Source organism: Microtus oregoni, unplaced genomic scaffold, assembly GCF_018167655.1.
Source record: "Microtus oregoni isolate MIOR12 unplaced genomic scaffold, Mior012 000023F_ref0000262, whole genome shotgun sequence".
Taxonomy (NCBI): Eukaryota; Metazoa; Chordata; class Mammalia; order Rodentia; family Cricetidae; genus Microtus; species Microtus oregoni.
This window is the reverse complement of record NW_024543082.1, coordinates 17,112,787-17,134,236: the sequence shown is the minus strand read 5'-3', so window position 1 is coordinate 17,134,236 and position 21,450 is coordinate 17,112,787. Positions and strand designations below refer to the sequence as shown.

At 36.5% G+C, this 21,450-nt stretch overlaps 1 protein-coding gene across 2 annotated transcripts in view; it reads right to left on the bottom strand.

Moving 5' to 3' along the window:
- The window catches only part of Nectin3 (nectin cell adhesion molecule 3), a 111,112-nt gene that overhangs the window by 65,928 nt on the left and 23,734 nt on the right, over window positions 1-21,450 (bottom strand). For both annotated transcript variants that reach the window (XM_041673438.1, XM_041673437.1), the window contains exons 2-5: window positions 11,824-12,165; window positions 9,548-9,844; window positions 7,916-8,033; window positions 4,633-4,784 (exon numbers count right to left, since the gene is read on the bottom strand). In XM_041673438.1, coding sequence (XP_041529372.1) covers window positions 4,633-4,784; window positions 7,916-8,033; window positions 9,548-9,844; window positions 11,824-12,165 — 909 coding nt within the window. The remainder of the gene's footprint in view (window positions 1-4,632; window positions 4,785-7,915; window positions 8,034-9,547; window positions 9,845-11,823; window positions 12,166-21,450) is intronic.

Below are 21,450 nucleotides of genomic sequence, written 5' to 3'. Positions count from 1 at the left end.
GTCCATTAAGTAGTATCTGTAGGCCAAGTTACATAAAGTTCTAGATTTAAAAAAAAAAGATGAGTTTAAAAATGTTGAGTTTTTTTCATAGATTAAAAAAAAATGACCCAAATGGTGATCTCCTAAAATTAATTTTTATGTGAGTGGGTCTGACAGAGCTTTTTAAAATGATTGTTAGAAAAATACTAAATCTACATGGGGTAAGTTATTCTAACATCACAAGCTAAAGAAATGTACTTACTGAAACAGGTTTCATCACGGAATGCCATATGTATAGAATGTGGTAAAAATTTAGCAAGTACAATATTAAAAAAACAAAAAACAAACAAACAAAAACCCCAACAAACCACCAAATACCATAGAAGTCTTGTTCCTATGGTTTTAAGCTATTGCTGGGTGCTATCAAATGCTACGTGTATGTGAATCTAGGTAGACTTTGTAAGAGTCTTCTCTAGCTGAGCAAGTTCATTCTGCAGAAAGCAATTGTAAGATTGATGGATTCTGTTCAGTGGAAAGCAGTAAAGCTTCATGTGGTCCAGCTTCGATGAGTTTAGGTACTACAGAATTAAGTCAAACATCTACATTCCTTTCTGAGACCAGTTATATGTTTAGGGGACTAACGGGTTGGCCAAATCACTGAATAGTACATAACACTGTAAAAAGAAATGTACCAGTACATTGAAATAAAAATACAAACTGCCTACATTAATTATTTAAATATATAATGTTAATATATATTTATATAATTATTTAAATATATATATATTCGTCTGTATACATGGAGATTTCCAAGGCTTATGACAATTCCTGATGCCCTAGATTTCTCAGAGCAACGGATAGATCTGTGCAACAACCAAGCAGAAAATATGAAACTAATGGTGTTACAATATATTGCTAAAAATTTGACATTTTTATTTCAACTTGCAAAGTTCTTTAAATGTACACAAATCTGTTTTTTTCTCATATTTAACAAAATAAAGATTTCAAAAAAAACTAACAAAAATTTTTAAAACTTATTAGTGGCCTGAGAAAATTTTCAGTTTACTATTCTCAACTAGTGTTAAAGGTAACATAGCCATAATGTTATACACATAATGAGTTAACACTTCACTGTACATTTTAAGCAGTGAACATATGGAATATATAGCAGACCTATCTTTTTATTTTAATCTAGAATGAATCAGAGTTCATACATGGAGTCAAAGGTTCTAATAATCATCAACAGCTACTTTTCAATAGTGATCAACATTCTTATTGTTTCAATCAGACATTTTTATATTCTTTGTTAAAGGTTGGACATATGAGAAGATGATAAAGATTTGCAGTTGATTCTGAGATTGCTACCAAAAAAAGGGCCTTTGAAGTCTGTTTCACCAACTAATTATAATTAGTTTTGCCAAGTAGTATAACATATAGTACATACAAGAATGTCCTTGTAGCCACAAGGTACAAGTCAGCCTAGTGGTAACAGTGTTAAAAATTACACATATTGACTTTCATTTCTTTATACTATATATAGGTTGTTTAAATTTAAAAAAAAATCTTAAAATCAGAAATTGTCATTTGTAGATCCTTGAATTTACGCCTGGATCCTAAAATCAATAATATGACATTCACCTTTACAGAGGAGTAAGAATGCTAAGCACGGGGTGATGATCTGAAACGTCACAATGTGCGGTTCTACTTTCAGAGAAGTAATGAATCAGTTATGTGAGAGTACACACAAACAGCAACCCAGAAAAGTACCATTTCCAGCACTCGGCTAGCCTTACCCTAAGAATTGCTCGAGAGCCAGGAGAGTGACACTAGGCTAGGATACAGTGCAGCAACCTAAGCTGAGTACTGCAATCATGAGCCCATGGCCTTCTGTTCAAAACCTGATGGCCATTAATGTGAGAAAACAAAGATATTAATAATAACTTCAAATTTTCAGAGTTGTTAACTCTATTTTTCTAAGCAAAGCTTTGACTCTTGACATTAGATTACATATTTTTAGAAGTTCACTTAACGCTAAGATGAGATCTCACTACGTCAATTACAGCCTCTTATCCTGATAAGAACCCAGGAGGCTAATGACAAAGCAGCTCTGTAAAAGCAGCAGCACATCTAGGATGCTAACAGAGCACGAGCCACAATGGAGAAGGGAATGCGCCTGCACAGAAATCAGACCACAGACTCCGCAGAGAAAGGTAAAATCTGATTCTTGATTACTTGGTAAACATCAGCACTACTTTGAGGTAACTGAATTGACTTTTTATATTTACCTAAAGTTTTCACCCCAGTTTATAACACTTAATATATTTTAATTTTAAAACAGGATTCGTTATCAGTTCCCTAAACAACAAAAATAAGGTTGTTGTGTTACCAAATCTAATTTTTTTTTCACTCATACAACAAAAATGTAATGAAAAGCTATTGTATGTCACAGATTATTGGGCATGGCAGCAATATAGCCATGATAAAAATGGATACAAGCCCATGCCCTCTTAAGAATTAACTTCTAGTGGGATAAAAAATAGATAAGCATATGGATAAAAATATACAGTACACCATACTGACAAGTATGAAAACAAGGATAAGGCAGAGGACAGGAGGTAGTAAAATGGTACGAAGAATCATAGAAAGAGGAGAGATTTTGTTGGGAAACATGACATTTTGGGAAAGCTGCAAAGATACCTGAGGCGAGCTACTCAGGCACAGAAATAGAAAAGGCCAACTCTCAGACAGAAGCATACCTGTTATGTTCAGTGAAAATGGAGGCCCGTGTGATGAAACCATGAGCAAGGAACATAGATGATGACATGATGTCACAGAGTACACGCGGAGCCATTACTTACTGTGAAGATCTGGTTTTTTACCACAGGTAAGTAAAGTTGAGGGACGGTTTTAAGGAGGAGTGATATAATCTAACGCACTCTTTAAAAGGATGACTGGCTGCTTATCTGATTAAGGGCTGAAGGGTGACCGGTCCAAAGAGGGAGATTAACAGCTTTCTAGGTAAAAAGTCCCGGTTGTTCTGGATCCTAACAGTAACAGCAGGAGAGGTGTAGAGTGGATAACACTACTTAGCTTCTAAGAGAGCTAAGACAGGTCTGCTGAGAGAACGAGGGAGCAAAGGACAAAGAGTGGAAAGAAGATTGTCAAAAGGGCTGTTATCTTGAGTGACCATGACAGAACTCACAAGCACTGAAAGGAGGGACAGACAAGATAAAAAGGTGTGGATTAAGGGACAGACCTTGGTTTTGAACAAGGTAAGTTATAAATGCCTGCTCAATTTCTGTATATATTTAATGATTCTAAAGAAGCAGCTGAAACAAAAGTGGAGAATTCTTAAATAAAAATGAATAAATAAATGAAGTCTAAGTTTAACTATCACCAATGGACTCAGTATACATATGTAAAAGACCAATTTGAACCTGGTATGTAAAGAAGATAAAATGTAACATTTGGGCTAAGATCAAATGCCCCACAGAAAGCTGTGTAAAAGGAACAAAATGTAAATAAATACTCTCCAGGAAACTAAAATTTAAGTTTTTAATATAATTTAAATTTACACTGATTATGGCTTATCCTTGGGGGGAAAAAGCAACTCATATACTTTAATTAACTTCCCACTGAAGTGCTGTTACTAAAGAGCTGTATGTGGATTTACACAGCATTATGTTCCTTGTGAGGATCATACAAAAAGAAAACGGGAGTCTGTTATATGCTAGACACTAACCCATGTCCTGAGCACAGTTGAACATCAACAGAAGCATGCCACTAGCCTGCAGTGGTGCTGGGGACAAGCACAGGTTCATACTGCACTGAAAACATAAGCACAATGCTTTCTAAAATCCATAACTTATTCATACAGTTGGAGAGACTGAGCCATAACTATCCATTCCATAATACAAACCTTCATCTCAAAGTCCTCCTTTTGATCATCCTCATTTTCCATATGTTAGATGTGAAGATTGCTATATCCTTCTGATCATTAAGAATTACTCAAATATTTAATGTATTTTTTCCTACATTAATACTTCATGGGTAATTTATAGATATTAATAAAAAATGTGGATTCTGTTCATATTCTGTGAATGCTCAAATTTATACTAAGCAAAATTAACAAAACTTTCATAGTGAAACAAATAGTATATGAAAAACAAATACTTTCAGGGCTGAAAATAATGACCAAAAATAGCAAATTTTACATCATTAAAACATTCTTACTTCACCTCTCATTACCCTAAAATGGCAGTCTCATTTCCAATGGCAAACAATGTTATTTCACAGCCAAACTAACAAAGTTAATATTCCATTTATTAGACAATTACATGCAGAGCAGCAAATAAAGAAAAAAAACAAAAATCAAAAATACTTTATTAATTAAACACCAAAGCATTTAGAAAGGCATGCCACCAGTCAAAGAAATGTGCAGAATTTGTTGTATACACATGTTGACATTTCTTTAAAAAAAAAACTGCTACTGTGTATACATATTTAAGATGCTATAACTTCCATGTGTCTTTTGTACTATCTTAAAACTATCAGTGAATCTAAGCTGTTGAGAATAAATGACTGCACAATATTACACTGTAATTATTATGATAGCACTACTTTAACTCATCTTGGAAGGAGGCAGGAGCTTACCTGAAATGTAGATGATCTTTTGATCACTTCTTTGACCAAGGGAATTTGTCACTTTACAGACATAAACACCAGAATAATTGAAATTCAGTGGATGGACAAAATGAAGAGTATTGTCAGAAGCCAATAAACCATCAGGCCATTGCCCATCCAACCTAGATGTTTAAGAGGCATGACGTTATTTTAAATAGCTTAAAATAGCAAACACTGACAATTATTAAAACTGTCAAACTTTTAAGATGCCAATAAAACTACCTATGTGTTGGATATTAGTTATGGATGTATATAAATTTGATTCCAACTATTTCATCCTTAACTATCCAAGTCCATTAAGTACACCCACTTCTTTAGAAATTTATTCTATGTATGTTACACAGGTCAACATAATGAGAAGATTTTCATAGCCTTTATTAAATTTCTTCCACAATTTCACCAATTAAATATATGTTGTACATATATTTGCTGGTAACTGTCATCCACAACATCTCTGAAGTTCCAAACCCCTTTTGCCTGACCCCTGAAGAGTTGTTTTTCCTATTCATGTCTTTTTGTGTCACACTGAGTTGACCAAGGTTATTGGTGTGACCATGGATTTAGAACTATTCCCTGGAACCTAGTGGGCTCATCTTTGGGTACCTAAATGAAGACAACACATTTCATCCCTCTCCCCAGAACACAGGATATCCAACAGTTCAAAAAGCAGGGGTTGTGTCCTATGAGTCCCTTCATGAACAACGACTGGCTGGAGACAGGTCAAATCTAGTGCAGCGTCACTAGAGGCTGCCATAGCCTGCACTGATTGTGTCAGGGACAGAAGACAGTACTTCGCAGCTCTTTCCCCATCTTCCTGCTTTTTGTTTCCCTCCCACTCTTCAAAATATTGCTCGAGCATTTGATGGGGTGGTATATGTCCCATCCAGGGTTGAGCACTCAACTATCATTTGATCTCAGAACCTTGAGCAGTCATGGAGCTCCGTATTCAACACCACTCACTGCAGAGGAAACTACATCTCTAGATGTCTCCTGGCACAAAAAACAACTCTAATTGGATGAAAGATCTCGGCATAAAACCATTATGTTAGAGCGAAAGGAAGCTGATGTGGTACAAGATGCAGCCATAGGTAAGGCCTTCTTAAACAGAATTTGAGTCTCTTTAAAAAACAAAGCCAAGAACTAACAAATCAGACCTCATGAAATAGCTTGTGTACAGCAAAGAAAAGTCCTTACAATGAATGAAAAAATCTTTGCCAGCTCCTTATCTACGGAGTTAATGTATACAATACACACACAAGAAAATAAAACATCAAGAAAAGAATCTAATTTAAAAATAGGCTACAGAGGGAGCTAAGTCCTAGTTTGCTTTAACTACCAGTCTGCTAAAGCGCCGAGTCCCATAAGAAAAGACTCACAACTGAAAGATTTCTCAGATCAGACTGGATTTATGGGCATGAATGGGGAGATGTTTTGGCATTTAATTGACTGTTAATTGATATAGGAAAACCCAGCCCACTGTGGGCACTACCATCCTTAGGTAGATGGACCTGGGCTGCACACAAAAGTTAGCTTTTTGCTTCAATTTCTGTCCCAACTTTTCTCAATGATGGACTGTAATCTATAGATGGGAATAAGCCATTTCTTCCCTTAATTTACTTTAGGTCAGTGTTTTACCATAGCAACAGAGATGACACTAACAATATAAACAGATAAATCTCAAAGGAAAAACAAAAGAAATACAAAGGACTAATAGACATTTTTAAAAGTTAGATATTGTTAGTGACTAGGGAAATTAAAACTACTTTGAAAGTCTATTTCACTGGAATGGTTATCATCAAGAAATCAAATGAAGGGCTGGAGAAATGGCTCAGCAGTTAAAAGGATTTGCTGCTCTTGCAGAAGACTTGTGCTTGGTTGCTAGCACCCATATAGTCCCTCACAACTGTCTACTTGTCTATAGATCCAGAAGATTGTAATGCCCGTCACTGGCCTCCATGGGCTCCTATATGAAAATAATATACATATGCAAGCACACACACATAAAAACCAATAAATAAAATGTAAAAGAAATCAATTGACAACAAATATTGTCCAGGATGTCAGAAGAGGAGAGCACTTATTCACTGTAAGTGGAAGTGCAAAGCAATGAAGCCACTATGGAAATCAGTTCTTCAAAGGGCTAGGAGCAGAATTATCATATTACCCAGTTAGAAATATACTCAAAGGACTTATATCCTACTACAAAGATATCTATTCAACAATGTTAAATGATGTTCTATTCACAACAGCTAAGACAAGGAATATCGATAAATGGATAATAAAAATGTAGCAGACAGATACAATATAATTTTATTCAGTTGTGAAGGAAATAAAGACTTACAAGTAAATGGAACTAGAAAAAATTATGAATGAGATAACCCGGGACCAGAAACAAAGAACTCCATGTTCTGTCTCATTTATAGACCCTAGTACTAAATCTTTAGGTTTGTGTTTAATCTGGAGTATCTGCAGAAGCCAGTCAAAAAGGGCCACTGGGATGGGTGTGCCGAAGGGGTGTAGCAGAACATGAGTGATATGCAAGCAGACAGAAAGAATACTAGAGATGGAAAGTTGAAGGTTAGGGTAGAAGATGTAGGGAGGCAACAGGAAGGGAGTAATTTCAATGACAGGAATGGGTAATCTCAGTGAAGTATATATGAAAAGGCCATAGGGAGCCTCGCTAAATTTAAACGTAGGCCAGAAACAAGAGTGAGAGTTTGAAGGGTGCCATTCTGCAGGGCGTGGACAGTGCTACTCTTAAAAGCCAGGATCATTAAAAGCCACAATCCCAGCACGAGGTAGATGCCTCTTTATAAGCCACTACTTAGCTAGGCACTAGAGGCCCCAAACTATATAACTTCTTGCTAATTCCTGTTGCCTACCAGAATTAGATAAGACTAGATCTACTGCTGCAGATATCACACTCCCTAATTATTAGGGTACAGAGAAATCAAGTTAAAACTGGAGTAGAAGCTTCCTCTCTATGAGCTAGCTTTCATCAGACCTATGATAGCAAACAGAGGGAAAAAAGAAAAAAGTTAAGTCTCTAACATTGCCGCCAGTAAGGAACAGAAATGCTAGGACAGGGTGGTGAGAGATAGCAAGAGGGTAGAAAAAGACTGAGAAACCTTTTGCTTAATTTCTTCAGCTATTAATTTAATTACACAATACACTGATTAAAATTAATCTTAATGCATTCAAAATACCTTTCTCCTTTTAACAACTGGCTACTGTGCATTTTACTCTGTATTACCTGCTCCATACGGACTTGAAGGGTGGAGGATTTGCATCAGCATTACATTTGAGGTTAACACCTCTTCTTCCCACAAACCAATTTCCATCATATCCTGTAACTGAAACTTCAGGAGCATCTAGAAAAATCAATGAATGCAAACATTATCATCCTTTGTTAGGAGTACATACAGTATACAATGAAAAAACATTAATGCAATAGGTAAGCTTTAGAAGAATGGAATTTATTTTTCCTTATTTTCAACATAATCACCTGGGAAGACAATATCCAGTAAACAGTAGTTGACTAAGACAATGAATGGATGAATGGGTGGATGGATGGGTGGAATTCAATACCAGATAAAATCACATATGGCTTTATTTAGCAAGAATGCTGAATGTAAGACTTCATAACTAATATTATAAAAGAGTAGACTCATAAACAAAACAAACATAATATATTACTTAATTAAATATGGAGACGTGGCATGTAGGTACTGCCTTAGTACCAAGTTCCTTATAAAACCATCTGGAAAAGGATGTTTAATCTGAGAGGAGTAAATTCATATTACAATTAAGTAATATTCATTGTAAATATAGAGGTGTGGCACATACTTTTTGAGACTATATACAAATACAATAAATATCTAGAGCTTCAATGGCAACAAAACAAACTATTCACTACAGCCAAAAGGGTCTTTAGCATATGTACAGCATAATCAATTTTAATTGTAATGAGTAGTGTAATTTAAACCCCTAAGCATGGCATTTCACCAAAAAGTAAAAACAACAGAACTTCAAAACCTCAGCATAGATGACTTCAATCTGCATGTATGATAATGATAGCAGACCTAAACACTTGCTGTTGTTATCTCCAATCTGCCTAACGTTAAGTCACTCTTGAAAGAAAGCAACAACCAATTTTACTCAAAAATTTAAAATTTCAAACAAATCACAATGCATCAAAACCAGAAACTAATGAAAAGTGAAATGTGGGTACGCATGAAAATATGAGAACTCCTCAGTACAAAGGAGGCAGCTAGGACTCTGGTATATAGTTTCTTACTATTCCAAATCATAGCTTTAAAATACTTTAACTACATAATAATTATAATATCAGTAAGATCAGCGTAGAACAATACTGAAGAAAGATTTTCAAACTAGCTAAAATGTACCTATAAAGTAAAAGATAATCCTTTGTTTTGTTTTTCAAGACCGGGTTTCTCTGTGTAGCCCTGGCTGTCCTGGAACTTGCTCTGTACATTGGGCTAACCTGGAACTCAGAGACCCCCTCCTGCCTCTGTTTACCCAGTTCTGGGATTAAAGGTGTGCACCATTACTACCCAAGTAAAGGATTCTTACTGAAAACAGTAGGACCCAGAGGCAGGGTCAGCAGCCTGGTTATACACAATGTAGTTGTTTGTCTTTTAAGGAGTACACATCTGAGGTACAAGTTTCCATAGCTTCCTTAAGGTTAGCCTCCTTTAAAGCCTCAACTTTTAGTTGAGCATCACTGCATACTCAGTACTCAAACCAAAGGCGATTTGACGAAGAACTCTGACTACAGGAGAAAACGCGGTGTGTAGCTTAAGCTGAACGTAGACACTGGTGTAGACACCGGATGTCTAGTAAGCAGACCTTGGCGTGTACTTACATTGGATGTCTAGAATGAAAGAGTATCGGACATCCTTTTCTAAGGCTGGATGTTTGACAACACAAGTAATTCGCCTTCCTCTAGCAAATCTCGTGGGAAAGAGCTTGTACTGGCTGACAATTGTGGCTGTTTCATTGGGAAAGGAAGTTGTAGTAGATTCCATTTCACCAAGATCACCTTCCCAGTCAATACGTGCAACTGGTTTTCCAGTGGCTGCTATACAAACGGCTGCTACTGTTTCATTTCCTCCATCAATTAAAGAGTCTGGCCCTTTTATCAGGCTCACCGTAGGTTCAACTGTTAAAATGAAAAAAAAAATATGTACTTCAATTAATAAAGTATTTACAATTTGTTCTATCCACATCTAAAAATAATTATAGTCTTAGGGACAAATACAAATAAAATCATACAAGTATATTTTAAGTAATGCCAACATCAACTGGATACCTGGAATAAGAGGTTAAGTTTTATATTATCATCACAAAAATGGCTGTCCTGATAAAGTTTCACCTTTTGAGATGAGTGAAATATAATCAAATTAAAAGATTTCTATGACCTTGATCATAATTTTCTTTAAAGTCTTTACTTCTGAAATAAAAATAGCTTTATACATTAAATACATTATATGTATGTATATATTACTTCATTCTAAGCGAACTTTAAAGCAAATAGCCTTTAAATAAGTTACTAGTTTTGTCTGTCTCTAATTCACACCTAGCTATTATTGCTCTCTATTTTACCTTAAAGGCTATTAATATTTCCTTAAGTACCCTTCAAGCAAAGGGAAGGGAAACAAAGGGAAGAGAAAAGAAACATACATAATGCATATACAGAGCAAATATCCACGTAACCACCACATGAACTAAAAATATGAGCAACTCATAAGTTCCTTGTCTCTCTGTGTCTTACCCTATCAACTTTAATGTGGAATCATAACTCAAACTTGGTAAATGAATTTTTAAATATCTTCTCAATAGAATCAATAGGGCAAATCCAAGCAAATCCAAACCAGACAGCCTTACTTTACCTGTCCCTGGAGTATATAACAGAACTGTTGTTAATTATATGTCCCAGTGTTTTGTTTTTAAGACATGGTTTCTTTGTAGCTTTGGATCCTGCCCTGTAACTAGTTCTTGTAAACTAAACTGAAGTCACAGAGATCTACCTACCAATGCCTCCCAAATGCTGGGATTAAAGAAAGGCGTGTGCCACTACTGCCTAACATCAGGTTTTCTTTGAGTCAACAGATTCACTTCTTTAGCTTTATTATTTTAAATTCACTTCAATTATTCATTTTCCCATGATTTAGATCCATGTGGAATTTTATTATCATAGAACTTATTTATACAATAAGTCATTTATTTATACCAGAATTTATTACGGGTAGATGACACTAGGATTTTTCTCTGTTTTTATAACTCATTCATATACATATCTTGGTGTATTTATAAACAACTTCCTCTGACTTGTCCCCAAACTAAAACTGCTTGTATCCTGGTTATTTTCAATTTTACCCAAACTTACATGAGGTGCCAATTAACTTGAATCTTCAAGGTATGTATCCATATATTCACCAGCTAATGTTATTAAACTATTCAGTATTCCAACCTCACATATGTCATGATGCATCATTAAGATTTACATTTTTCAAGTTATGAATGAAGGTGGAGGGTATCACATATGCTGTAGGGTCATTTTCAATTTCCTTTTCTGCCAAATGAATTTTGAGGTGAGGTGGTTTTTTTTTTTCCTTTTAACTGGTATGTAAAGGTTGGACATAAATCTTGGAAAATAATTTCTTCTAAGTTAGATGTAGCACAGATTATTATTATCAGTCTCAAGCTTATCTTTCTTTTTTCTGCTTCGTGTCTTGTTTCGTTTGATATTGAAGTAATAAAAATGTTATAGCAGTTCAGTTTTTAAGAACAGGATTTCATTCTGTAGCCCCAGTTAACCTGGAGTATATGGCAATAACCTGCCTGAGCCTCTCAAGAGCTGGAATTACTGGTGTGAGTCACCACTGCCAGCTGAAAATCACATCTGTTATTACAGTTCCACCTATTATGAAAAGAGCCAAAACTGTGTGGCATTACAGGCAGGTACACACAGGCTTTGCTTACATTAAGAGAGCCTAGAAACAACATTAAGACAGAATTTGAGAATGTATATCTGAATGTTTTTAATTTAAATCATATTTATAGAAATCTTTATTTTATATGATTGAAAACATTCTCAATAGGATATCATAGTCTCAAACTCAACTCAAGCACACCTACCTAACACAGTCACAGTTGTAGAGGACTGGGCATTTCCAAGTGGGAACGTAACAGCTTTGCATATGTATTTTCCAGAGTCTGAGAAGCCTATGTTATGCAGAGTAATTGTTGCATCATTAAGTGAGTAGTTTTTAAACAAGACTCTTCCCTGATAATCTCCTTGAACAGAGAATCCATACTGAGGATGATGAACTGCAACAGTCTGTGTACTTTTGCCATGTATCTTCTCCCATGAAATCTGTGTTATAGTTTCATTCACTTCAATTAAACATTTCAACGAAACATTCTTTCCCCACACTGCTGTGACATGTGGCTCCACGATAATTGATCCAGCTAAGGCACCTATGAAGAAAACAAAAACATATGTAATACAGTTTTGATAATGGAAAACGTATGCTTACATACAGTCACTCTCCCTCTTTCTTTACACACATACACATATCCACCCACCCATCCCACGCACTCACACACACACACACACACCTGAACAATAAGATCCTGAAAAGAGCTGGGATCCGGGCCAGCTGGAAGTCAGATACAAATGACCATCAAGCCATTCAACAGTGAGCTCAGCAGAAAGGGAACTACACTGGAGGCAGATTCTCCCACATCAAGACTTCACATGAGATTTCAGACATAGCTGCCACCTTGACTGCAACTTTGTGAGAGTCTAAACAAGGGTGCAGCTGAACTATGTCTAGATGCCCCTCCCCACTGAACCAAAGAAGAGTGGATGCTATTTCATAGTTAACAATTTTTAGGTATTTTTTAATATAACAATAAATTCCTATGGAATGCTAAAATTCTCTATAAAAAAACAATCTTGTGAGATAGACCAACTTCAAGAAAACACTGAAGAAATATTTATTATGAATACAAAATTGTCTTTTTTTCAGCAGAGTGAAAAACATTTCACAAGCAAGTTTAAAATGAAATGACACCAAACTTCTCCTAAATGCCAGAGAATCACGACTGTCCTGAAGGAGACCAATACTGATCACTGTATTGAAGACACTGCTCAGTAAATGCTTTAAAACATAAACAAACTGCCCTCAGAGAGCTCACCACACGTCACCTGACAAGGAAATAACAAAAACTATGAAGCCAAAGTAAGTCCTCAAAACATAAATTGCAAAAACATCTTTAAAATAATGTCATTTCTAACATTTTAAATGAATATACAAGTGCAGAAGGAATGAAAATAATTTTTAAATGCATTAAATTTTATTCAAACACTATTTTCTTTCTGTTTTGTTTTGACAAGGCCCGCTACATAGAAAAGCTGGCCTTTCGCCTGATGACTCATAGCCCACAGCTTTCTTCAATCAGGACTAGACAATGGTCTTAAACAATATTCTCTCTTTTCGGGGGGGGGGGGGAATATTGCAAAAAAGTCAATAAAATGGAAAAAGGACCTTCTAACAGATTACTATAGGAAAGGACTAATATTTATTATTTATAGGAGGAAACCGATCATTTATAACACTATCTTTAGCAACCACGAAAGAAAATGTTTTGGTGTTCTTTAAACCATTGCTCGTTATCATGAACCCCTCAATTCATCATCACTCATTATTGACTCGAAATGTCGAAAATAACTAGCTCAAGATGTACAGTATTCTAAGGTATTTTAGTATGAAGTAGGGTAAAGTTAGGCACTAAGCCAGAAATTACGCAAACTCATGAAAAAGTATCATGAATATTGACTTGACTGGAAGACAGGAACAGGACTATCAGATGGGAAAGGAAGGGAACAAGTGGGTAAGGGAGGGACAGCCAAAACTAAAGGCCATTTGAGAAGTCATATGGAAGTCTAATATAGTAGAATCCTAAAATATATACATAATTGAAGGTCATCTAAATGGAATTGCTAACAGGGAGACAGAACCAACTGGACATCTCTCTCATTACCAAACGAAGCCTCCTGTTCTGGGAATGGGGTTACATCTAATCAGTTGTTGGCCAAACAACCCAAGCCACTCTTAGGGCTACTGGTTGCTATCCACAAACTGACAGTAAGGCTCCACAACTCTTCAAGAGAAAAGGAGAGCTGGCCCTTACTTTAGAGCCTTCACTCCTATGGACTAATGTTCACGGCACCAGAAGGGACCCTGTGTGCACAAAGGCAAAAAGGTAAACACCAACCCAACTACAAATCCTTCGATCTACAATGATGTTCCATCTGCAAGATTCTCAAATGTAATAGCGGAGCTAACCAACCAATAATATCTGATTGGACTTAAGGCCCACTCCAAGAAATGGAACCCTTTCTTTCCCATCCTTTGGGTAGCCAAGCCAGGGACTAGGGGAATATCAAATACCACTGCTTTTCCAAGGAACATAGCAATAAAATGGTAGAACAAAATGTTCTACTATACTCATAGATCAGGGTTTTGCTCAGTCATCAGAAAGAGAGCCATCATCAGAAAAACCTCCTCCTGCAGGAAATGGAACACATACAGAGAGTCACACCTGGACAATAGAGAATACAGAGTAAGACACCTTGAATTAATCCTAAATGGATCTCAGTCAATTCCTCCCCCCCACCCCAGGACTCAAGAAACCCTAAGAAAGAGAAGATGGAAAGATTCTGAGAGCCAGAGGAACATGAAGGACTCCAAGGTATCAAGCCCTCTAAATATGTATGTACATATGAACTCATAGAGACAGTGGGAGCATGCAAAGGGCCTTTATAAGCTTGGGTCTGATGGGGTCCCAACACTGAGAAGTGAATATAAACACTCATTCCTAATCCAGAAGCTAATTCCAATTGATAACCACTCACAAATGAAAAAAATACATAGTTTTCTTCATTAGAGTCTCTCACTGAGGAAACAAACACTCTTAAGGCCAATCCCCATGCCCCATAGCACATGGCCAACACAGAACTAACTCAATGGCACCTTTGAAGGTTCTTTGTCTCATAATGTTTTGCCACTTATTTTTTCAATTGTTTTTGTTTTTTAACTTTTCTTTACAGGTCCTTTCCATACATATTACGGTTTTCAGTTTTGTATTTTTATGGAATACCTGTATTTGTACATGTGTCTCAGTGTCTACTGTGTTTCTTGAGCTTTTTGTTTGGCTTTTTTTCTTTGGAGTTTGTTTACTTTGTCCCATTCTGGTATGTTTTTAACCTAATTTCATTTTATTATTATTTGTTTTAAGATGATTGTTTGTATCTTAATGAGGGAAAAAAAGGGTAAGGATTTGAGTGGGTGGGTGGGTAGGTGGGGAGGAGCTAGGAGGAGCTGGGGAAGATAAAATCATAATCAGAACTAAAATTTTTCAACAAAGGTTTTTTTTTACAATAAATGCACATATCATGATACATTAAGCTCTATATTTTACACATAAAATATATAATACCCAGTTGAATTTTTCAAGAATATAAAGATACTTTTTGACAAATAATAATGAAAGCTGACACAATTTTCTCATTTGATACCAAAAAAAGGAAATTTAGTAACAATGAACACTTATTGCCTGTCTTTTGTCAAAGAAAAAGCTAACTTCTAAGAAAACAAGACCTCTCAATAATAAAGTTTGCAAAACAGTCACCATCATCATTGGGGCTTGAGCACAGTATGGTGCATACACAAGTGTCTCCAAGCTGTGTAGAACCCTGCACAGCGAATTTAGCTTTTACTTATACAGACGGGGGGGGGGGGGAGGGGGATTATGGCAAGCAGAAGAAGCATACAAGGCCACCACCTTGATCCTAGGCACACATGCTTAAGGTTCTAAAAACTCCCCTGATTTTAAAAAAAAGCATTATAGACACACAGTAAGAAGATATTCAGATATAAAAGAACTCTAAATTGGTCATACTGTATTTGATAAATGTACAGAGGCTTGGGAAAGAGAAAAGAAAGAGTACAGTCAAAGATTAATGGTTTTGCCAGGAGCCATTTCCCCCAAAAAATATTGCAGGGACCATTGTCCTGAGGAGTTTGCAGAGAGCCCCACACCCCAACGGTATTAAGAACTGTTTTGTTGGCAGAGCCTACCCCACACCCAACTATCTTGAGAACTAGGTGTGTCAACTCGTGACTTCCTGACCAAGGAATCGTGACCTGACCAATGATAACCTCCTGGCCGACGACCTCGTGACCTGCTCGAACCATCGCTGCAAGATTCCTTCCTGCCCATGCCCCTGCCCCCCATTCCAAACCAAATTCCTCATCCAGGGGCTATATAAGCTGCAACCATGACACTAATAAACGAAGGCTTTGACACACCTTGCTTGGCCTTCTTCCTCTCTCCCGCCCATGTCTTTTCAGATAGTGCCTCTCCAGGATCCTGGAATAACTGACCTGCCAGGCAGGTTACAATCCCTAGACTAACTGACCCACCAGGGCGGTCTACATGGTTTTAAAATCCTTAAAAAGGAATAGAATTTTATATGTATTAAGCCAGATAAAGATGGAAAATATACGGAGTCAGAATTAATATATATTATTGTATATTCTTAGAATTTTTTGACTGTTAATAAGTTAACTGCTTTGGTTATGGGAGGGCTACTGAGTTAAACAAACATATATATTTTAAAGGTATCTTGACCTCAAAATTTAAGTCTAAGGATATTTTGTTTCCACTGAAGATGAAAACCTGTGAATTCCTTCCAGGCTAGTATGGTTTGATTGAAAAAGAGCCCCTGAAACACCTCTGTGAACCCTAAAGATACTTTATCCACAGACAGTAGGAAGAAGTTTGAAGAAAATAACGTCTATATTCCCAGAGTTGGGGGTGGGTGGGTATGGAGGGCCTTTGGTTATTTGGCAGGTTAGGGGTGTTTGTTATATTTAGGGAAATATAAAAATAAGATAAAAAGAAAACCATTAATCTCAGATATTTTACAGTGACATGGACCTTTGGCACAATGATACAATTTAAAGTAATTTTGGTATACTGTATATATGTTTCTATTCTTGTTTATAAGATTTTTGTATATTGACACAAATTTAAGGTCAATTTTATTATACTACATGTATATTCCTACTCTTGTTTAAAGTATTATGCTTATGCAGTCCATTTAAAAATATACTAGTCATCTATAATAGTCAACCTTATAGACATGTTAGTTAGGTTTTCTAGACTTGCAGAGATATATTTGAAATGGAAAGGTAGCCTTTAAAACCTTCAAAGACCTACAGAATATGGCATTTAAGATATTTTAATAATTTTAAATTTTTTCAGTGTGAGACACTTGCTCCTGACAGTCCCTATTACTTCAAAGAGGATGATGAGCATTGAAGAAATTTGTTAGAGATTGCCTTCTGTGTGGCAAGGCTAGTCATTTGGGCAAGAGATTGCTCTTGCCTGGACTGCTTGACTATATGCTATATAAACTGGACATGCAGGACCCAGGGGAAAGTGACTGCTGAACTTGAAGATGGGACAGTCCTTCAGGATTCCTGCTTCATAGGAGATTCTTCCAGACATTCTATAGGACAGAGGAAAATAACTGACAAACTGTCAACATAGGCAAGACAGTTACAAATTTCCTGCCTCACTGTTGTAGGAGGCCTCTTGTTCATTCCCAGCCACTTAAGACCCAGAATAATCACAGAGAAACTATATTATTTAAATCACTATGTGGCACATCACTTAAGCTTATTTCTGGCTAATTCTTATATCTTAAATTAACCTATCTGCATTAATCTGTACATCATCATGAGTTCATGGCCTACCGGCAAAATTTCAGTAGGCGTTTGTCTCTGGTGGGGTTACATGGCTCCCCTGACTCCACCTTCTTTCTCCCAGCATTCAGTTTAGTTTTCCCCACCTAGCTTTGTTCTGCCCTGCTACAGGCCCAAAGCAGTTTCTTAATTAATCAACGGTAATCACAGCATACAGAGGGGAATCCTATATCACCTCATTGCAAAGTCTGCCAGACACTCTAGGCCTACAGGCTGAAAATGGATGCCCCAACATTACAGAAAAACTTTGGGTGACTGTCCAGACAGCAAGATAGCTCTGTCATTTCTAGAGGTTTAAAAGTTGCTTATAATGCATGTCCAGTTTACTTAGGTAGTATTATATCCTTCTGTTGTCTTTGAAGAGCTGAAGACAAGATAGTTATAATTATAGGTTTCCTAGTTATGATAAAAGATAAATTAGATAGATATGAAACTTTAGATTAATAATAAGATAGAGTATTTCCTTTAATTTTGTCAAATATAAACTAGGTATTCTACCTGTAATTCTTGCTTAATAACTGTTTTATTAAATGCAATATGTTAAAGTTAAAACTTTCTTATAAATTAGATAAAAGAGGGAAGATGATATAGGATGTCCTTCTGTATGCTGTGAATATGTCTTTCTCACTGGTTGATGAATAAAGCTGCCTTAGCCAGTAACCAGGTAGAATAGAGCCAGGTGGAAAATCAACAAAAATATATGGAGAAAAAGAAGGCAAAATCAGGAAGACAACATGTAGTTGCCAAAGGAGTAACATGCCAGGGCATCACAGGTAAAACACAGCAATGTAGTGATGCAGACTAGTAGAAACAGGTTAATTTACAAGTGAGAGCTAGTCAGTAATATGCCTAAGATATTGGCCAAACAATTAAAATTAAGCTTAAGTCTTTGAGTGGTTATCTTATAAGTGGCTATGGGGACCAGCGGTGGGAGAAATCAGTCCAGTGGGTCTGGGTGAGATGGAGAAAAGTCTCCATTTACACAATAGTACTTAAAACAAAAACTCTCTGTTTGACAACAAAGATTAAAAAAAGAGATCAAGAAAAAGTCTCATATACTGATACACATGGTCAGAAAAAGTAATCTCCAAGTACATGTAATGTTAAACTTCTACTGGAGTCTGTTCTATTAGTGGCTCGCTACCCCATAAGGAGTCACAGGACAGACTAAATGCAGGAGAAAAAAATCATCTGACTATCTTGATGAAATGGATAGCAGTACACATATAAAGATTAATTTTGGTGTTTCTTTGCTTAAAGTCTTAAACCTCTGAGCAGGCTCTGCACTACCCATCAAATAGTACCCTCTGGCTTTCCTTAAGGCTCTGTGAGGTTAAAAATTATAGTACTTTTGTTTGGGAATAGGGTTTTTGCTTCCTTCTAAGTAAGACTACTTTTACACATTTCCATTACTGGATTAAACCCACAGGTTATAAACTTCTGAATAAGATTTTCTCATTTGGAACCTAGAAACTGTGGAGGAACAGATTTTCTGTTCTAGTTCTTAAGCCAAACTCCTCTTTCCCCAGGAAAGAAGCACCCATTGCCACATAGTAAACCCACTCTCTGTCCCTGTTTTCTCACATGAAGCTAGATTTAACTAAAGAACAGAGAAGTCCTTGAAACACACAAAGGTTTATTAAGAAATACCTTAATTCTTAAAATTTATCATTATTTATAAGTTTAGAATCTGAGTCTAAGGAACAGCAAAAACAATTTTCCTACCAAGAACGTAGGAGCAGATAATGAGAGAGCACAAGCAAGGAACTCAGGACCGCAAGGGGTGCACCCACACACTGAGACAATGGGGATGTTCTATCGGGAACTCACCAAGGCCAGCTGGCCTGGGTCTGAAAAAGCCTGGGATAAAACCGGACTCGCTGAACATAGCAGACAATGAGGACTACTGAGAACTCAAGAACAATGGCAATGGGTTTTTGATCCTACTGCAGTAGTACTGGCTTTGTGGGAGCCTAGGCAGTTTGGATGCTCACCTTACTAGACCTGGATGGAGGTGGGTGGTCCTTGGACTTCCCACAGGGCAGGGAACCCTGATTGCTCTTTGGGCTGATGAGGGAGGGGGACTTGATCGGGGGAGGGGGGGAAATGTGAGGCGGTGGTGGGGAGGAGGCAGAAATCATAGATAGATAGATAGATAGATAGATAGATAGATAGATAGATAGAAAAAAGAACGCTGGCTTGGTCATAGGTGCTTCTGGCAGGAAAACCATGCTAAAATACACTATTTCTGCTCTATATCTCTTCGTGATTTACAAGCTAAGCTGTGTACCATTAGCTAATTAATTAAGTTGAATGTACTATTATTTCAGACAGGAGGGTATCTGTTGACCCATGAAAGCACTACAACCACAAAAAAGTAACTTTTGTATATTTTTGTATGTTTGCAAAGTCAGTCAGTATTCATGTCCCCAGATACAAGGCATCTGGAAACTTGCAGCTGAAGAGAAATTGAAATACCACATACCATAACTAGACGGGATTAGTTCTTCAAAAGCAAGCATCTGTGCATATGCACTGAGGATTATATTGCAGGGCCAGGGAAATATGAAGAAAGAAGTAGTGGTTCCTCACCAGCCTGCAGAAGTACAGAACTTCTCACAAATTTGGTCATATATCCTTTAATATTATCTGATATCACATCTCAATTTTTACCTCTCATCTATAACCAACTTACATATTTTAAGTCCCACTTTCTTTCAAATGTTAACATTTATAAGGTAAGTATATGAAAATATTCTTTAAATAAAAAGTTTATGGGAGGCTGGAGAGATGGCTCAGCGGTTAAGAGCATTGCCTGCTCTTCCAAAGTCCTGAGTTCAATTCCCAGCAACCACATGGTGGCTCACAACCATCTGTAATGAGGTCTGGTGCCCTCTTCTGGCCTTCAGGCATACACACAGAAAGAATATTGTATACATAATAAATAAATATTAAAAAAAAGTTTATGTTCAAATTAAATAACTCTAAGGATCATTAAAGAAAAAAGTTTACCGAGAATGTCAAGAATTTAGAGTAATTTTAAGAGGTTTACTGAAAGAGGTTTGTGTATCTCATCAACTCCAGTAGGCTCCAAGAAACACATTCTGAATGAATAATCCAAATTATTTTAAAATGATAAATATCATATCAATGTCAAACTTCTAATAAAAAAAGGCTTCTCACAGAGATTCCCCCAATTACTTAAACAGAATATTGGAATAATAAAGTGAACTAAATCACTCTTTATATACTGCAAACTCAAATATTCTTCCAATGGGAAAGAATGTCCTTTCCTCATTACTAGAAAAGATGAACTCTGAAGTTCTATTCTTAGGAGAAACTTGTGCCATATACAAACATTGAGAAAAACCAATCATTCTTGCATTCATCAATATGTATGAAACATATACTTTGGGCCTGGCACATTTCTAAGTACTGGGAACACTTCTGGAGCAGAGAAATCCTAGTTTTTAATGAGTTCTATATCCTGATTCAGAAGTAATATTAAGGAAGTAAAATCACACACATACATATGTTAACTAGACCTTTGGAGGGAAATGAAGCATGACAAGAAGGTTCACTTTAGGGTAGATGAGACCAGAGGGTGATGGAAGACAGCTTTAAGATAATACTGTAGCAAAGCCTTTAAAAAGTGAGAGATGCAAAGAACAATTCATGTTAACTGAGTATAATGAGTCCAAGAAATGCAATGAAGCCACCAAAGGAAGAGCGACCAGATCTGGATTATTTCTTGAGTGATATGGGAATTTCTAGGATGAATATGCACAGTTCAAACTTAAATTTTATAACAAAGCAAAATTGAAACAAAGCAAACATCAATCACACAAAAGTTAATACAGAAGGTGGGCTTAAACTACATTCTGAGAAGCACTGTAGATAGCATGAGCAAGAGAGTTAAGAGGAA